General features: G+C 44.1%; 1 protein-coding gene across 1 annotated transcript; it reads left to right on the top strand.

Annotated features, from left to right (window-relative positions):
- The first annotated feature begins 406 nt into the window (after positions 1-406).
- Positions 407-18,308, top strand: F2R (coagulation factor II thrombin receptor). Its single transcript, XM_082724804.1, has 2 exons — positions 407-761; positions 14,694-18,308. The coding sequence occupies exons 1-2, from the start codon at positions 674-676 to the stop codon at positions 15,884-15,886; spliced, it is 1,281 nt and encodes a 426-aa protein (XP_082580930.1). The 5' UTR covers positions 407-673; the 3' UTR covers positions 15,887-18,308.
- The last annotated feature ends 1,498 nt before the right edge of the window (positions 18,309-19,806 follow it).

Genomic DNA, 19,806 nt, shown 5'->3' with positions numbered 1-19,806 from the left:
GGCGGTGAGGATTGGCGCGGGGCGTGGGGACCGGCGCCCCAGGGCCGCACCCCTGCTCAGAGTTTCACTGCGAACGCCTCTGCTCCTCAGGAGAGTGATGAGAAGTGAAGGGAGCAGCCGCCAGGGCCGTGCGGTCCTGCTCGAGGGCCCCGCCGGTCTGAGTCACCGAGAGCTTCGTGGGTCAAAGGCGCCCAGAGGAAAAACTGTCTCGTTTGGATTCCCCCGCCGGGCAGTGGCCGCCTGGCGGGATCCGGCGGCGGCGAGAGGAGGTGGAGGAGGGGGGACGCGGCGCACCACAGGTGGCGCGGTCGCCGGAGCCGGGGACCGCGGAGCGGCGGCTGAGAGACTCGTGGGGAGGGGGAGGGGAGCGCGCGGCGGGCAGCCGCAGATTCCAGGCGCGCACTCGGCGCGGGGGGGCGCCCTTCCCAGCTCGCGCCGCTCAGCTCCCGCGCGCCGGGGTTCCGCCCCCACCTCCGCCCGCACTCAGAGAGCCGCCGGCCTCGCCACCGGACAGGCCAGTCCGCGGGGCGACGCGAGCGTCCTCCTTCTGTCCCTGGGCAGCGAGCGCTCTGCCGGCCCGCACGGAGTGCGCCGCGGCGGGAGGGAGAGCGCACGGAGCGCGAGCCGCTCAGAGGCTGGGCAGTCCGCCCGAGCCGCGCCGAACCTCCGGACAATGGGGCCGCGGCGGCTGCTGCTCGTGGCCGCCGGACTCAGTCTGTGCGGCCCCCTGCTGTCGGCCCGCACTCGAGGCCGCAAGCCCGGTGAGAGCTGCCCCGGTATTCCCTCCCGGCCCGCTGTCTGCTCCGCAGCCGAGGCCCCCGCGGGATGGGGGGGTGGCGGTGGGATGGGGGCACTAAATGGGTCCAGGCTGGGCCTTCTCGACTGGGGGTGGGGGTGCCCCTGGCCGCGCTCTCCGCCTCAGGTTCTTCTAGAAGCCAAGCAGGTATTTGAGCTGATTTCCAGAGTCTCCCCCAGTCAAATCCAGGCGGGGATTATGACCCCTGTTCTTTTGGACTTGGTTCGAAAGGTGCAGCCTTCCTGAGACGTGGTGTTTGGATAGGGAGGAGGAGGAAGAGGTCAGATTTTTCTGGGGAAGCTGAGGCTCCTGGTCCCCCATTGCATCTGTTGCATTGAGTGATCTGTTTCTCCCAGGACCACCCCAAAAAGAACGGGTCTCACGTTGTTCCACCAGTCAGCGGTCTGACCCTTTCAATGTAAAGTGGAACAAGGCTCCCGTTGAAGTTTTGTTTTGTTGGAAAATTGTTTTTCTTGAACATTTTATAGGGGTGTGGAGAAAAGCTCAGTACCGTGGGCGTTTAGTAGAAAACCAGTACCGGCAGCCTCTAACATGAGTCTTGTGTATGGACGTGCTCATGGCACAGAATATGGGGTGATAACAGGGTCTGCCACAGGCGGCGGTGGAGGTGATTGTGATGGTGGCCCCGAGGTTTGGTAACCTAGAACCCGGTCTTCCAAGTTGAGGAAAGAGATTCCTTCTTCCCCAGAACCCGGCTCCCTTAGACACTCTGGGCTTTCAGTATTTCTGTTTCTGGCATGGTGCAGGGAAGAGGTTGCTCACCCAGAATACAGTTCCATCCCAGAGTATATTTTTAAGTATCGGGCTACTTGAGCAAATAAGTATGTTTTCCAAACTTTCCCCCCGTAAAAGCAGGATAGAAAACTTGGTTTTAACTGGTAAAGACTCTAGTTAGAAACAGGGGGCGAAAGTTTCAGTTTCTTTATAGCGATAGTGCTTTGTAAGCTTCTAGCACTACCCACCCCCCCAGCCCCAGATAGAAACAGATTTCTAGCTAGTTTTCTTATCAGGGACAGAGTGTGTCCTTTACATTGTTTTCACACTGGAACTAGTGTAGATGCCTGAAGAAGAGGTGACAAAGATAGTGTTTTCTCTGCTCTCCATCTTTTCTCAGGGTGAGTTTGTCAGCTGTGTTTTGGGTGGAAACCTCCATCTCTAGATAGGGGCCCAGTATTGCAGCAGCTTGAGCTGCTGCGGATAACATTTGCATTGTCTCCTGGGGTGCTTGGGGAAACATGGAGAACCGAAAACTATAGGTGTTATGTGACTTTGTGCTATTATTTTGGGCCAGGCTCTTGAGAATACAAATTGTTGTTTGAGATTTGGATGGTGGGGTCGGGAATAGGCTGATCCCCTGTAGTCACCCTTCCTCGCCGTGCCCCCGCCCCCACATAAGAGTCTTGGTGCAGGTTAGGAAGTTAAGTTAAAGCCGCTGTTTGTGCTCTGCTTTCATCCGTGTGAACAGAGAAGGTGTATGCTAAGATGGACAAGCTTTGTTCAGATAACTGAACAAAGGTTGGCTAATTTCTCTACACTGGATTCTGGAACCACTTTGGGAGAGAAAAAAGAAAGGAGGATAAGAAAAGAGAAAGAGCCAGTGCTAAGTGTCCTCTTCTGTGTCAGACCCTGGGCTGGGAGGCATTTGTACCTCGAATTATCTGATTTCACCTCTTCACCACTGTGAAGGCGGGTGTTTATTCCTCGTTGGCATCCTGAAACTAAGGCTTGGAGACAGTATACCAAAATTCCAAATGGAGAAAGGGGCCCTGCATCCAGGAAGTAAGTGGGGCCTTGTCCTCAGAGAGTTTGAATCACTAATAAAATCAACTAAAAATAGGTCTGCTTCTTCTTATCACCATTCACAGGCAGCTCTAAAGAGTGTCTGTCATAACCAGCTGTTATGGAGGAATTGTAAGACCCTAGGCATGGGAAGACCCTCCAGGCTCGCCCTGCCCACCAGTTTGAGCTTTCCAGAAGCTCTTGGGACTTATTTGGCCCCATTCATTTTGGCATTTGCTGTACCATCACTATGTGGGTATCTCATCTCCCTGGCCAAGATTATAAACTTCCATCTATCCCCAGAAAACCAGAACCAGTGTCCACTCAGCAAATGGCTGTTGAGAAATTCTTAAGTTCATTAACCAGTTTACTTTCCTTTGTCCAGACAGTATGAGATGACTCGCCTTCCTCAAAGAGGGCCAGCATCCAAGAGGTGATATTTGTAAATGTTACAAGGATCTGGAGGATGAAAGGGTTCAAGAATCGCTGATAGTGACTGTGGCAGGGGGATTGGGTGGGAGATCCCTGTGATGTCCGGCCGCCCACAGACCCAAGCCCCTTTCCTTAGCATAGAGTGAGGTGCCCTTCCCCTTGCAGGAAGGGTCCGGAGCCTCTACCCAGCCCCCTCTGTTACATAACCTGTTAGATTCCCTATACTCCACCCAGCCCTACCAGTTCCTCCTCCAAGGAGCTATGCTCTCTGTGACATTTATCCCCCTGCCATTGTCACTGGCCAGAATGCCCCCAAAAAAACAGCCACTCTGTATCAAGCACCTTCTACAGCAGCATCCTGCTTGGGTGCCTTACATTTAGGACCTTGTTTGTTCCTCATGACAATCCTTTGAGTAGATGTCATCCCCATTTTACAGGTAGATAAATAGGTCCAAAATGGTTAAGGTCCAAGTCTAGCAAGAAGTAGATAACTGGTGTTTGACTAAAGGTCTGTCTTCCCTAAATGCAGGCTTTCTCTATCCAACCCGGTAGAGAGGAAGCCATCTGGATGTCCAGCTGTAGAGAAGAGTAACTCTCCTGTGCTCCCCATAGAGGGCAAGGTCTGCACCCCATTGGTCTGTAGCCCAGGCCTAGCACATGGAGGTGTTTACTGAACATTTATGATTGGGTGGTAGTCTCCTGCTATTTACTTTTGCAAATACATGATAAGACAAGCTATAATGGATCCCTACTCATGAATATGCTAATTAATTGGCTGTTACTGAGAGGCTGTGGTCTTAAGCCTAAACAACGAAAGACACAAAACAGGACAATGATTCTGCCCTAAGTGGACCAGAAACCTCTATAAAGCCCGAAAGCCAAATTTCTTAGGAAATAGCAAGGAGGAAATTTCTACTCTAATATCTATCTAAATTAATTCTTCCTTATCTCTCTCTTCCTCCCTTATTCATCCATTTTTTTAAATTCCCTAATGCCTTTGACTTTACTTTTATAGGACATATGGAGATAGTATGTTGCCCCCTAAGTTAGTCCACTCCTTCCTTGTATGAGAGAATGTTTTTGAGGCATTGGGGCCCTTTCTCAGGAATATTCTCATGTCCTCTCTGCTGGATACCTTTCCATCCCTCTCGCTGTCTTTCTAATTCAGCATCTCTCTGCCCTTTATGTCTAAATGGATTGGTGTGCTATGAACCCTAACTTGCACTTTCTCAGCAGCTCTGCATTTGCTCCTTTTCCAAAATGCTTCTGGCCAGTCTTTGTCCCCGTGCCCTTTCTACCCCTTCTCCTCCCTCAGCCAGTTCATCTTTGTCCTTGTCCCCATCACACACTGGAACTCAGCTGAGCCTTGAGCTGGGTGGAGTTCCACAGGGAAAATGGAGTCCCCACAACCGTGGGTTTCTAATCTTCCCCACCTCCATTTAGATACACATCTCTCTTTTCCCTCAGAACTCCTTTCTTTCCTGTATTTTTTAATTGAGGTAAAATTCACATAGTATTAAATTAACCATCTTAAAGTAACCATCTTAAAATATACCATCTTTAGTGGTGTTTGGTACACTTACAGTGTTGTATAATCACCACCTCTGTCTACCTCCAAAGTATTTCCATCACCCCAAAACAAGCATTTAATATGCATTCTCCCTCCCCCCAGTCTCTGGCAACCACAGATTTGCTTTTTATTTTTTTCCCTATGTGATTTTGCTTTTTCTCTGCATTTCATATAAATGGCAGTACATAGTATGTTGCCTTTGTCCCCTTTCACTAGTTTTCATAAGTGTGGGAGCGCCCCCTTTGCTATGAATACTTAGAAAAACACCCTGGAAGGGTCCTTAGGAACCACAGCCTTGGTTTATTTTTTACTACGATGCTGGTATTGGGGGCTCCACAGTTTCAACATTCAGAATTCTGTTTATTTCCCTCTTTTGAGGTTTCTTTCATTCTGCCTTTTGCCCTCTCTTGTTTATGCCTAGGAACTGTCAAAGCAAATAGCTCTCTGTAGGCTGCGATTTTTTTTTTTTTTTTTTCTGGATATGAGCTTTCATTGCCTTGAAACACTCTCTCCCACACTAATCTTGTGATGGTACTTGCCACTGAAGTTATAGCCTCCTTCTTCTCCATCCCAAGGCATCCAATGAAGTTTTATCACTGGAAAAGGCCATTATGTCCTCTATGCATTCTTTATTTAGGTTCAAAAGAATTTGGGGTGCCTGGGTGGCTCAGTGGGTTAGACCTCTGCCTTCGGCTCAGGTCATGATCCCAACGTCCTGGGATTGAGCCCCGCATTGGGCTCCCTGCTTGGCGGGGAGCCTACTTCCTCCTCTCTCTCTCTGCCTACCAGTGATCTCTGTCTGTCAAATAAATAAATAAATAAATAAAAATCTAAAGGAAAAAAAAAGAATCTGCCCTTTGAAATAACAGGAGTAACTTGTAATTTGCATGTGCAAACAAACTTATTTAACTATAAGAAAGGACATTCTATCATCTATATTTCAAGTCCATGATGAATTAATTAGAAGTCAGGTTTTATAGCATTGTAGGATAGTGTTTTCCAGTATTTTCATTTTTTGCTAGCCAGCAGAAAAAACTGTAAGTAATATACATTGTGACACAGTAGTTGTGTGTGTCTGTAGTAAATATGCATGGGTAATTGTTGTATATATGTAGATTTGAAACAAAACTACCAAACCGTACTCGCCATTACCTCGTACTATGCATTCCAATATTTTTTACACTATTCCATTTTTTAAATACTTGTTAAACCCTGTAAACTGATGTCATAACCATTATGAAGTCTCCACTATCATTTAGAACCAGTGTAGCAAGCCCAGTGAATTGTTCCATGGTTAGCAGAATTGACAGCTTTACAAGAAGAGTTTGCTTTCCAGGAAGTGCCGTTTATGATCGTTTCTATCACAGTCTAGAATCTCCTTTGAGTTCAGATTTACAAACCGCAGCGGGACTTGGGCGGGGTTAAGAACAGAGACAGCTTGGTACCGAGAGAAATTGCTGATTATTAACGTCCTTTATGTGGATTAGTTTTCGTTTTAGCTTGTTTAGTAGAGCAACATTCCCAGGACATGGAGCTCAGGGCCTGTAACTTTTGGTGCAAAACAGGCCTGGTGGAATGGGAAAAGCCAGTGAATCCGAACAGGTCCCAGAGAGGCCTGCTACTGCCCTAACCCCACACATCAGACCCTGACCTCCGGGAGCCTACAGGCCAGGGTCCCACATCCTTTTCTTCTGTCATCCTTGCGCCTGTTCTGCCTGAGAGCGCTGACATTTTAATTTCCTGGTTGTCTTTACCTTGCGTTCCCCTGTCCCCTGTCTCCCCTCTCCCAGTTGGGCTTGCTCTCCGATGCTTCCAGCCAAGTCCCTGCTCCAGGATGTGGACTAGTAGGAGAAGCAGCCTCTGATCCTGGCCACCTTTTCTTAGCCCTGCACTCAGTGTTTACCTTATTCTACCTTTAATTCTGGTTTTCCCATAGCAGAGACTTTTGTTTGCTTACTCCTTTTGCTTCTGTCCCATCTTGAACCCTGTTTTAAAGATTTGTTTTTCTGTTTTGTCCTTGAACGTCTCTCTACCACAAGTTATGTGTCTGTGAGCACTAGATTACTAACATGTGATTGGTGTGTCTCCAAGGTCAGCAGAACTCCTGAATTCCCAGGCAATGGCCATGGACATCATTAACTTAAGTTACGTATACGTATGGGCAGGTACTGCCTGCTATAGTTACAAGGGTGGACAGATTTATTTATTTGGTGAAATGGTTAGAGGAAAATAATTATAGTGTTTCAGGAGTAGATCATGTATCTCGAGTCTTTAATTTATTTTTAAAGATTTTGCCTCTGCCTTCGGCTCAGGTCATGATCCCAGGGTCCTGGGATTGAGCCCCGCCTGGGGCTCTCTACTCAGCAGGAAGCCTGTTTCCCTCGCTCTCTCTGCCTGCATTTCTGCCTACTTGTGATCTCTGTTTGTCAGATAAATAAAATCTTAAAAAAAAAAAAAAAGATGTTATTTATTTATTTTGAGAGAGGGGGAGAGAGAGAAATTGTGCATGAGAGAGAGTATGAACAAGGGGAAGGACGGAGGGTGCCCAATGCAGGGGCTTGATCCCTGAGCCAAAGGCAGACACTTAACCACCTGAGCCACCCAGGTACCCCCAAATCTTAAGTCTTGTAAAGAGACAGGGTAATGTGGTGTGGGTCAAAGGATATGAGCTTTGGAGCTAAGAATATCAAGGTTCAAATTCTGCCTTCTCCACTTACTAATTCTCTATGTTTGGATTAGTTACTTAGCTTATCTGTGCCTCTGCATGTTGCCCATAAAGCAGGGATTATAATGCTTATCTTGTAGAAATGTTAGTTACATGAGGTAAGGTATGAAATACATAGCACATAGTAGGTATTCAACAGATGTCAATTGTTTTTCATAACAGTTTCTTCAAATTCCAGAAAAGCCTTTGAGGAGTTGGTATCACATGAATTTATTAAATGTAAAAGTGTGTTCCTGAGGGCACCTGGGTGGCTCTGTCAGTTAAGTGTCTGACTGTTGATCTCAGCTCAGGACACAATATCAGAGTCCAGACATCAAGCCTTACATCTGGTTCTGTGCTCAGCCTGGAGCCGGCTTGAAATTCTCTCTCTTCCTCTCTGCCCCTCCCCTTTCTCGTGCATGCTCTTTCTCTCTCTCAAAACAAACAAACAAACAAACAAAAAAAACCACACCAACTTTTCATGCAAACGTTCAAGAACTTTATTCCATCAAGACTGAGACAAAAGCAAAACAAAAGTAAAAGTCTTTGTCCTTAGTTTCTAGTGGTAAGTAAATATGCATATAGTATCTGGGTTTTTTTTTTTTTTCCATTAGTTAGGAAATTTTTCAAATATACTCAAAAGTAAACTATATAATTACTCCCCATATCTTGTTTTATCTATACCCCACTCTTCTTCTCCCCCAACTAGACAACTTTAAAGCAAATCCCAGACATATATGTCATTTTATCCATAAATACATTGATATATATCCTCAGAAATAAGAATTTTTTTTTAATTTTATTTGTTTATTTAAAAGAGCGCATGAGCAGGGTAAGGGGTAGAGGGTGAGAGACAAGCGGACTTCCCACTCAGCAAGGAGCGCCACTCAGGGCTCCATCCCAAGACCCTGAGATCATGACCTGAGCAGAAGTCAGACACCTAACCAACTGAGCCACCCAGGTACCCCTAGAACTCTTTTTTTTATTATTATTTTTTAAGATTTTATTTATTTATTTGAGAGAGAGAGAGAGCATACAAGCTGGGGTAGGGGGCAGAAGGAGAGGGAGAAGCAGACTCCCTGCTCAGCAGGGCTCGATCCCAGGACCCCGAGATCATGACCTGAGCCAAAGGCAGACACTTAACCAGTTGAGCTACCCAAGCGCCCCTCTTTTTTAAATATGTAACCATAATACCACTATATTACCTGAAAAGATGAATATCAATTTCTTAACATTTTGCACTGTTCAGTCAGCATTCAGATTTCATTGATTATCTCATAAATGCCCCTTTACCATTGTTTTATTGGAATCAGGATCAAACAAGGCCAACTACTGCATCTGGTTGGTGTGTCTCTTCAATCTCTTAATCTGTAACTGTTTTCTGTCTCCTTCTTTCTCATGGCTGTTTATTTTTCAAAAAAACATTTGTTGTGGAGCCTCCACTGCACCCTGCATCCAGCCCACCACATCACGTAGGGGTGTTCAGTAGAGCACGTAGCATGCCCGTCTGTCCTTGGCGTTTCTGTCACGTGGTAGGTACAGTGGGAGGCCCATTCAGATTCTGGCTTGGTTTTTTGCAGGACTGCATTAGCAGCGGTGCTATGTACTTCCTGATGCATCTCAGGACTCTATTTTTGTATCTGAAGATCGAATACGTAGGAGATTCAGGCACTGTCCACTTGCTCCAGCTCTTAGGAAATTCTCTATGGTTCACCCAGTGGTTTTAGTGACCACTGGTGATCAGACTCAATCCATTAGTTCACAAAGAGCTTGTGAATGATGCTTTCCTAAATCTATCATTGTTTCTGCATTTAGGAGCTGGAATTATTATTCTTTTTTAAGATTTGATTTATTTGACAGATTAGAGAGCAGAAGTAGGCAGAGCAACAGTCTGAAGGAGTGGGAGAAGCAGGCTCTCCACTGAACGGAGAGCCCAATGTGGAACTTGATCCCAGAACTCTGGGATCACGACCCGAGCTGAAGGCTGGCACTTAACCGACTGAGCCACCCAGGCACCCCATAGGAGCTGGAATTATTTTATAAAGAAAACTTTCTGTCATTAACTGTTGTTGCCCTGAAATATCATTTATGTAGAAAAGGCAGAATAAGTGCTTGAATCTTGCTTTTATTTACCAATTTTCATATAGGGCCCCCTAATTCCCTCTAAAGGTGACCAAAAATGATGCATCATTTTCCTTTGAGTATCATTATGAACTCATGGATCTTAACATATATGACATGTTTCAAATGTTTCAATTCACTTTTGTCCTTATTCTCTTGAATCAGTGTCACACCTTGGCCAGCACCCCCCCCCCCGCCCCGCTTCAGATTAGCTCCAGAGTCTTTCTGACCTGACCCTAATATTCTTTAGAGATGTTCAAGGCTCATCTTGTAGATTTCCTACCCTAGATCCGGAACCAGCAGTTTCCTTCGAATACACTCGATCTTTGCATTAGAAAATGATGTGCCTGTGCTCTTGAGACAGTGGAGTGTTGCAGTAATACTATTGTTTTCCGTTTGATGGAATTACTATGTTTCTATTAATTTTCCACATTCTCTTCTTTATTTCTCTTTAGCATGTAGTGTGGATACCCTTGTGGCGAAGTGCAGGGTACAGCTGTTCTGCGCTATGTGGGAATGTGGGTAAGGTTCTGGGATTTCTGCTTTGTTAATTCGTGAACCCTGTGGGGCAGAACTCAGAGCCAAAACCAAGGCCGGTGCTCTGGGGGAGGCTGGCATGGTATAAATCCCAGCATCACGTGGGACCTTGATAATGCACATCTAGTCACCGCTCTGCTTCCAAGCCAAATCTCTTCAAAGACAGAAGAAGCCTTACCTGACTTTAATTTTTAAAATTCTCTGGAGTTAGTCTATATTGAAGCACTTAGCAGTTTGCCATATTGAATCACAGAACTACTTTAGAGCCATTTAAGAGAAAACTAAATTGAGTAAAACTTAGCAAGAAGCATGAGAACTGATTTTAGGACCTGAGCTGCTTTTTTTTGTATGGGAAACCGTAGCTTAATAACAACAGCAGATGAATTACAAGAGCTTTTGGCACACTCGCAGGCACTTTCTCCTTGACCTCTGAGCTGTGCCAGGACGGGAGGAAAAGGGAGATACGCAAACCCAAATTGCAGCCTAAGGGGCTTAAGCTAGTTGGATATGTCTAACTGCTTGGAATTGGTTTTGTTGATTTCTTTGATGATAGTGTAAACTCAGATTTTTTTTTTTAATTTTTTTTGCTGACATTTTTTAATTCCATAAAAGCCTATAGGAACAAGAAAAGGTGACACCCTAGCTAATGATATTTAATCAAGGGATTATGCATTCGCCCTGGGTTCTAGCTTCTAAAAATTTCACGTTTCAGTGGATATAATGTTTCTGTTATAAACACCGTACTGCCTACCTAAAAAGGCCTAGCCAGTGAAGAAATGTTTTAAAACAAATACTTAAGGCCAGAGTACTAAATATAGAGTAAAATCCAATGATAGTTTTATTTTTGGACGAAGTGATAGTATCTAAGAAGCTCAGTTATGAGTTTTCAGTACTTTTTAAATGTTATTGTTCCTCTAGGTAATGCCTGGATTCAAACATGTCTGTGGGTGCACTGTGTGTACTTTTACCCTCCTTGCATTACAGAAGTTCTTAATTTAACCAGATTCCCAAAGTGCAGAAGAAAATTGTGTTATCTTTAGGTTCTTCTGAATTAGCATTTTTTTTAAAGATTTTATTTATTTATTTGACAGAGAGAAATCACAAGTAGATGGAGAGGCAGGCAGAGAGAGAGATTGAGAGAGGGAAGCAGGCTCCCTGCTGAGCAGAGAGCCCGATGCGGGACTCGATCCCAGGACCCTGAGATCATGACCTGAGCCGAAGGCAGCGGCCAGGCGCCCCCTGAATTAGCATTTTTAAGGACACTTATCTTTGTGGTATTAAAATGCTGGAACCCGGGTGGCCCGAGTAGCTCAGTCGTTAAGTGTCTGCCTATGGCTCAGGTCATGATCCCAGTGTCCTGGGGTTGAGCCCCATGTCAGGCTCCCCACTCAGTGGGAAGCCTGCTTCTCCTTCTCCTCGGCCTGCTCAGGCTTTCTCTTACTCAAATAAAATCACTTTTAAAAATGAAATAAAATAAAATGCCAGAACCCATTCATTCTTTTCATTTTTTTTTTTAAAGATTTTATTTATTTATTTGACAGAGAGAGATCACAAGTAGGCAGAGAGAGAGAGAGGAGGAAGCCAAGCTCCCTGCTGAGCAGAGAGCCCGATGCGGGACTTGATCCCAGGACCCTGAGATCATGACCTGAGCCGAAGGCAGCAGCTTAACCCACTGAACCACCCAGGCGCCCCCATTCATTCTTTTCTGTGTAAGTTAGGTGCATAACAGAGGGAAGAAAGGGATACTTCTGGAAAAGGCTGTGAATTTAAAAATTTGATCTACAGCTTGGAATGCTGGGGCTATCTACTTTACAGTCTGTTCATGTTCCCATGATACTGAAAAACTAAATATTGCTAAATACGAGGGAAGAAGAGCATAGATTCCATTTTAATTTAAAATAAGAGTAAGCGGGGCGCCTGGGTGGCTCAGTGCCTTCGACTCAGGTCATGGTCCCAGGGTCCTGGGATCGAGCCCCGTGTCGGGCTCTCTGCTCTGCAGCAAGCTTGCTTCCTCCCCTTTCTCTCTACCTGCCTGTGATCTCTCTCTGTCAAATAAATAAATAAAATCTTTATAAAATAAGAGTAAGCGAAGAATTGAGTCTAAAAGCAAGTTGCACTGAAGTGAAAAGAGGATAAGATTAATTTCTTACATTAATTTGTGTAGTTTACAAAGTAAGCACATGTCCTGCTTCACAAGGGATACGCGTGGCTGCCAGATTTGTAGGTCAGACAGGTATTGGAATCGCACTTTAACGATTCCAAGACTGAGTTCAGAGGGGTTAAGTGACTCCTGGCAGAGCCAATATTAGAATGCAAATCTGTAATTAAAAGCCAGTTTAAAGACCACCTACCATGTGCAGGGTGCTGGAGATTCAGAGATTAAGTTTCTTATCTTTAATAGTTTCTTACCCTTGAGGAACAATCCAGTCATACCTATTTTCTCAAAAGTGCATCACTGGATACATTTGACCTTCCCTGTGACAGTACATCTGTCACAGGGTCAGAGACCACCCCTTCAGCTACAGGAGCCCAGCCATGACCTCCCTCTTTCACCACCAGGCCCTTTTCTACTCTAGCTTTGCTCCTTATCTTGGAAATAGATGCCATTTTGTTGTATTTTACTTTCTAGTTCTAGAATTTCCATTGCTTGGTTTCTTTGCTGATAGCTTCTATTTTTTTTTTTTTAATCCATTTCAGTAAGATATTTCCCTTTACTTCATTGCAGCACATCCTTCAAAGTCCTTCTCTGCTAAATCCAGCATCTGGGTCTTCCTGGGATTGGTTTCCACTGATTATCTTTTTTTCTTGACACTGGGTCACATTTTTCTGTTTCTTTTTGTATTGAGTGATTTGGAATTGCACCCTGGACATTGCCGTACTGTAAAGAATTGGGATTTTGTTTTATTTTTCCAAAGGATTTTGGCGTTTTTGCTTTAGCAGGCAATTAATTTTATTGGACTCAAAGTGCAAAGTCTCCATCTTGAGCAAAAATATCACTTCGGTTTTTCTGTCTTTAGCAGAACTGCTTTACATCGTTCTTAACATTTGTGTGGTTCCAGAATCAGACAAATTCTGGGGCAAATTCACATTGTAATTTGGCACTGGCTCTCTTCTCTGACTTTTTTCCTTTCTGGGGTTCTCTCCTCACTTTCCAGTGACTACAGTTGCCCTGGTTCTGTCCTCTGGTTCTTTAGGCCAGAAAATGTGGGTTTCTATCTGGGTTTTAGCCGTCCTTTGTGGCATTGAACTTTGGCCTTCTTTTAAGATATCCATGAAAATCAAGAAAACAAGAAAGTCACCAGGCACCTTTCTTTCAAGATTCATTTCTCCTCTCTTCTTTACCACCTTTGGAACTCCAATGCTGTCAGGTCATTGATTTGGGGAAGGAAGGAGGTCAAAGGTTTTTAATTTTCATCTAAGGGATGGTTGGGTCCAGTGACCTTACAGAGCCATTCCAGAACTAGAACTATCTCTTATTGCATTATGCCTCTCTGTGTAAGCTTTTGTTGCACAAAGGGTCCATCACTAAAAAATAAGACCAAAAGTTTGAAAATCCACTGTGCTTATCCACTTTCTAGCCAGATTTTAAATCCTCTAACATCACTTGTAAGTGACCTGCAGGTCCAGTGGTTGTTGTGGACACTCCCAGTGATGGAGGCTTCGCCCATCTTCCCCTGTGATTTCTCTCCCTGGTCCTCAGCTTCCCAGGACGCGCCAAAGTTCTTTGTCCAACTCTCCTCACTGTCAGAATTTGACCAAAAGCTCCCCAGAAGGAAAAGCCAGTTGGATTACAGCAATTAAGTGTTGCCTTTCGCTGATGAACGGTTTAAGTGAATGCTTTTGGTGGAAGAGGGTGATAAAAGGAGTAAGCTTGCAACTGAGCCTTTATTTGACATCTGGTTGACAGTCAAGAAAGCCTGATTGGCCTGGCATCTGCCTTGATGCCTATAGCCTTCTGGAATTGAGCTGAGGAAGGCCATCAGCCTAGAACACCTGCTCCTCCACAGGCCTGCTCAGGAAGGAGACAGGAAGATGACTGAAGAGATGTAGGTGTGCACCTTGTGGTTATGTTAAAAGATAAGCCAAGAAACTGTTGTTTGGGTCCAAATGTGGTGAAAGATTTGGAACATCCTATGGTGTCAACCAACTAAAGATGGTAGGAGGAAGACTACTGTCATTCGGACGATGGCCATGGAAATGGGAGCCCTCCATCCTACTTGGAATTTGCCTCTAGCTCAGTCTATAATTTAAGAAGTTCCCTCACCTTTCTATATAGATGCTTCCATGGGAACTCCGGGCTTCCAGTGGTGTCTGCAAACTAAATGGAGGAAATGAAGGCCTGGAGGAAAAGTGGAGTGGAGGAAAGTGAAGTCATAGAGCCTGGGAGAGATTTGTTTATAGAGATGGTGGCTAGTATGGGAAAGAAGTCACTGCTTTTTTCCTTTATGTCAGGCACTCAGCCTTTTCTGATGTCTTCAGGGTGTATCTCTGCAAGTGTGTCATTTGCCTCAATCCTTCTAAGGAGCAGAATTTTAAGTGTTTGCTTGTGCCAACAAAAAATGCTGTACAGTATTTCAAGTGAGCTAATTCCCTGATAAGGTCTGTAATCCATTTGTGCATTGCTTGCTTTTTACCACCCCCTCCTAATAAGAGCACAAAAAAAGTAAAAGTAAAATGTATTCTCTTTGTCTTTTTGACTTTTTAATTTGTTTTGTTTTGTTTTGTTTTTTAAGAGTCAAAAGCAACCAATGCTACTGTGGATCCCCGGTCATTTTTTCTCAAGAAGATTGAAACATTTGAACCATTCCCACTGCATGATGATGAGGAGAAAAACAGGAGCAGGTTCCCTGAGGACAGACTAAGCCCCATCAATATAAGTCATCCTCTTCAAAAACTGCACCCTGTGTTTATCTCAGAAGATGCCTCAGGGTATCTTACCAGCACCTGGATGACACTTTTTATCCCCTCTGTCTACACTGGCGTGTTTGTCATAAGCCTTCCTCTGAATATCATGGCCATTGTTGTGTTTATCTTGAAGATGAAGGTCAAGAAGCCTGCTGTGGTGTACATGCTGCATCTGGCCACGGCGGACGTGCTCTTCGTGTCAGTGCTCCCGTTCAAGATCAGCTATTACTTTTCCGGCAGCGATTGGAGATTTGGTTCCGAAATGTGTCGCTTTGTCACCGCAGCCTTTTACTGTAACATGTACGCCTCCATCATGCTCATGACAGTCATAAGCATTGACCGGTTTTTGGCCGTGGTGTACCCCATCCAGTCCCTCTCCTGGCGTACCCTGGGGAGGGCTTCCTTCACTTGTCTGGCCATCTGGGCTCTGGCCATTGCGGGGGTGGTGCCTCTCCTTCTCAAGGAACAAACCGCCCAGGTGCCGGGGCTCAACGTCACCACCTGCCATGACGTGCTCAGTGTAACCCTCCTCAAAGGCTACTATGCCTATTACTTCTTAGCCTTCTCTGCTGTCTTCTTCTTTGTGCCCCTGATCGTTTCCACCATCTGTTACGTGTCTATCATTCGATGCCTTAGCTCCTCCGCGGTCGCCAACCGGAGCAAGAAGTCCCGGGCTTTGTTCCTTTCGCTTGCTGTTTTCTGCATCTTCCTCCTCTGCTTTGGACCCACAAACGTCCTCCTGATTCTGCATTACTCCTTCGTTTCTCAGGAGTCCACCACAGAGGCTGCCTACTTTGCCTACCTCCTCTGTGTCTGTGTCAGCAGCATCAGCTGTTGTATTGATCCCTTGATTTACTATTATGCCTCTTCCGAGTGCCAGAGGTACCTCTGCAGCATCTTATGCTGCAGAGAAAGTTCTGATCCCAGCAGCTACAACAGCAGCGGTCAGCTGATGGCCAGCAAAATGGATACCTGCTCGAGTCACCTGAATAACAGCATATACAAAAAGCTCTTAACTTAGGGAAAGGGGCTGCTGATGAGTTAAAAAGAAGAGCTTAAAAAAGCGAATAGCCTGAGGGTTCTATTAGTCCCCACCAAAAAAGTATTTACGATCAAAAACGACAAATCTATGATTTGCATGCCTCTTTCTTATGAGAGCCATTGATCATATCTATTTGTTAGTTATAGGAAAAGATAACAAACATCGAAAACAGTATCATTCCAAGAGTGTATCTCCAGTGCTACAATAATAACTGAATATCATATTCTGATACACATAGGTGACTTACTATGTATGTGCATGTGTGCATGTATAGGTGTGTATACACGCACTTGTATCATTTGCAGAATGGCACTTTGGAACACTCCCTTTTTTCCACCAGAGATTAAGGAAAGAAACATTCCGATTGTGGAGTTTAACCCTGAACATCTGAAGATGTTCGCCAATAGGGAGGGAATCTGTTGTTTGGACTTACACAGCTTTTGCAAATAAGTGTATTTTGAAATTGTTCAACAACAATGTTTAAGTTATTAAGGGATAAGACTTAGTACTATCTGTGTGTAGAAAAAGTTCTACTCTTTCTCATTGTAAATGTATCAAGGTTTGAATTCTTTAAATTATGGAAACAGATGATAGGGGTAGCATTTTTGATGTTTTACACTCTGTGTCTATAAACTGAGAATGAGCATAGGTCCCACAGATGACCTTCGGTTGGCTTTCAAAGTAACTTGCCCTGAGATGGGGGACTCCAAGCAATAGATAAAAGCAGGGCCGTTTCAGACAAAGACTGGCCAGAAAAGCCTCCAGCTGAGCCTCCCAGAGGTCAGCACTGGAACCACAAAGGTTGCTCTGTCCTCCTGAGGTTCCCTCAAGGGGTGGCTGTGAATCTTGTTTATTAGAAATTGGCAAAGTAATCTTGGAAGCAGCTTTGGTCAAGACTTCAGATGACCACTGCCACAAGTGGACTACAACCTCATGAGAGCCAGGACTAAGATATGCCCAGATTCCTGACCTATGGAAACAGTGTGAGGTAAAAGATGTTCATTGTTTTAAGTCAGAGGAGTTGGCACACTGTCAATGGAAGGCCAAATCCATTCTGCTGCCTGTTTTTGTATATAAAGTTTTTTTTAGAACACACACACACACACACAAAGAAATTGGCAAAGTAGGTCATGCTGTCCCAGGAGATAATGAATATAAAAGACCTCTCTGCCCATTTTAAGAACAGAGAAAGAAGGCCCACTCACTTCCAGCAGTTATACCCCAAGGAGCATTCTGGAATGGAAACACTCATGGAGCAAACATGAAACACACATTTTGTGCTCTGGGCACAGGGATGGGTGCTGGGCATACAGAGTTGAGAAAGACTGAGACCGGCCATCAAGAAAAACAAAGTAGGGGCGCCTGGGTGGCTCAGTGGGTTAAAGCCTCTGCCTTCGGCTCAGGTCATGATCCCAGGGTTCTGGGATCCAGCCCCACATTGGGCTCTCTGCTCAGCAGGGAGCCTGCTTCCTCCTCTCTCTCTGCCTGCCTCTCAGCCTACTTGTAATCTCTGCCTATCAAATAAATAAGAAAGAAAGAAAAACAAAGTAGACCAATGCAGAGTGTGTATGTGTATAATAAATAAATATGTCCTTCTGTAAGAAGTTTTTTTAGTGAGATGTCACCACATAAATTTCATACAAGCGAGGATTGTCAGTTAAACATTGAACATTGGGGTTACTGCTTCCTGTGGTTATAACTTGAGATGAAAACATAATACACTACAGGAAACATCTTTTTAAAAACAGCCAGTCTGTATTGACTGGACATGATTTATTTACAAATGCGTTTGATAAATTAAGTCTAATTTTTTTAAAAAGAAGCCATTATGCCAGTTTGATGAGAAATAACAGAAGAAAATGAAGTAGACTTTGAAATCTAGGAAAATGATTCTGTATTATCCATTCTTTTTTTTTAAGAGTTAGATCATTTTTAAAGCATTTTTTTAACTTCCTAATTAGTATCAAGTACAGAAAATCCTCATGGATGTCACAAAATATTTGAAAACTAAGTTGAAGTGTATATTTTTTTCTTATGAAGCAATGTTGGCCTTTTACACAAACAGGAAAAGTGAAAAGTTCCAAGGCAAATGCTTTGCCTATGTAAAAGAGCAAACTATTTCCAAATGGCATAGAATAATTTTACATCAAATAACATAATGTAAGTATAAGCTAGCTTTGATTTTATTTTTTAGCATTGATTTTATTAATTTAGTTACTGTATTTTATCCAACTCAGTGGAGATTTACTAGTTTATTCAATCAAATATTAAAATACCTCTGATTTAATATGACTCATTACTATTATTATTGGTCTGTCCTTATATGATTGTTTTTATGTTCTCTTTTTTTTAAAAAAAATGCATGTAACCTATATTAATAAAGATGAAATTTTGCTTGGTATCTGTTTGGAATAAATTTGGAAAAAATAAATAAATAAATAGACTTTATCTTTAGAGCCACTGGAGGAAGGCCAACTCTTAGGGTTTAGCTGAAGACCGTCTAATAAAGAGGCAAAGTGCAGAGATTCTCACAGGGTTGAGGGAACCACGAGGGGATGGTGAAGCACCTCAGGTGCTAGCAATTAGGGGAGGCCATTACCACCACAGGCCCAAAGAGGTGGAGAAGGAATACTCTGACCTCCTGTTCTTCAACCCTCCGACCTCCTGGTGGTGCCTCCTGATCTTGCTTCCAAACTCAGAGGTCAAGGGAACCTGGGTGTCTTAGTACATAAAGGTCTGCATCTTGGGGCATGCAGAATGGATCTGGAAGAACAAAGGAATTGGGTGATGAACTTTGTGTGTCTTTTCTTTTCTTTTCTTAGTCCTTTCTTAAGAAAACAAGGTGGTATCGTTGAGAATGTTCGGATTCCTGGGTTGTAGGCACCATGAAGAGTCTACAGTTCTTTGCTAGGGAAGAGCGAAACAATTTACCTGTCAGAGCCAGGAGGCAATCATGAAGCCCCAAGGAGGACTGTCCTTTGAGGAACAACCCTTTGTTGTCCGGTGCTCCCTGGGGCAGGGGCGGGAGAAGGAATTAAAATGGTAAATACTTCTGAGAGTTGGAAGTCAGTAAGAGACATTTTAATAACATATCTAGATTCATAGTCAACAGAAAAACTTTTCAGTTGAAGAATTCTGTGAACACAGAATTTTTAAGTTAGTACACAAGCTTAAGTTTCTGAGGCCTGGACACCCAGCAACTATTTCAGGATTGACTGTATTGAAGCTCATGGCCAGCTCATGGCTACCAGAATTAGGATCTCTGCCCTAACCAGAAAGTGACCTTTCAATTCTTCTATTGTTATTTTCCAAAATAACTTTGAAGTTAAACACACACACACACACTTAAGAGGGTACCTGGGCAGCTTGGCTTGGTTGGTTAAGCATCTGCTCTCGGCTTCTCTTGATATCAGAGTCCTGAGATAGAGACCTGCATCTGGCTTCCTGCTCAGCAGGGAGTCTGCTTCTCCCTCTGCCTCTCCCCTTGCTCATGCTTGCTCATTCTCAAATAAGTAAATAAAATCTTTAAAACACATGTAGGCACACGCGCGCGCGCGCGCGCACACACACACACACACACACACACTTGAATTTCCTTAACACAAAAATGCAAAAATGCCTGTTTTTCCAACCAAGTCAAAAATAGGATTTTTAAGGAAATAAAATATTTGGCTGTTGAATATAAATATGGAAAATTTTAGGTTATACTTGGGAACGTAAGAAATTAAGAAAAATGTTGGCATATCTTTCAGGAAGTTTGAGCTCTGAGATCAAGTGGAAAAAGTTAAGTGGTGTTTATGACCAAGTTTTTTAAGTGTGTGAGGCCTGGACCCTCCACTAGAAGCTTATCTTCACCCCGGTGTAGTAAAAATTAAGGGGGAAAACAGTCACCAACAGTA

This window comes from Mustela nivalis (genome assembly GCF_964662115.1).
Source record: "Mustela nivalis genome assembly, chromosome: 3".
NCBI lineage: Eukaryota > Metazoa > Chordata > Mammalia > Carnivora > Mustelidae > Mustela > Mustela nivalis.
The sequence above is the reverse complement of the archived record's forward strand: the minus strand, read 5'-3'. Positions and strand labels throughout refer to the sequence as shown.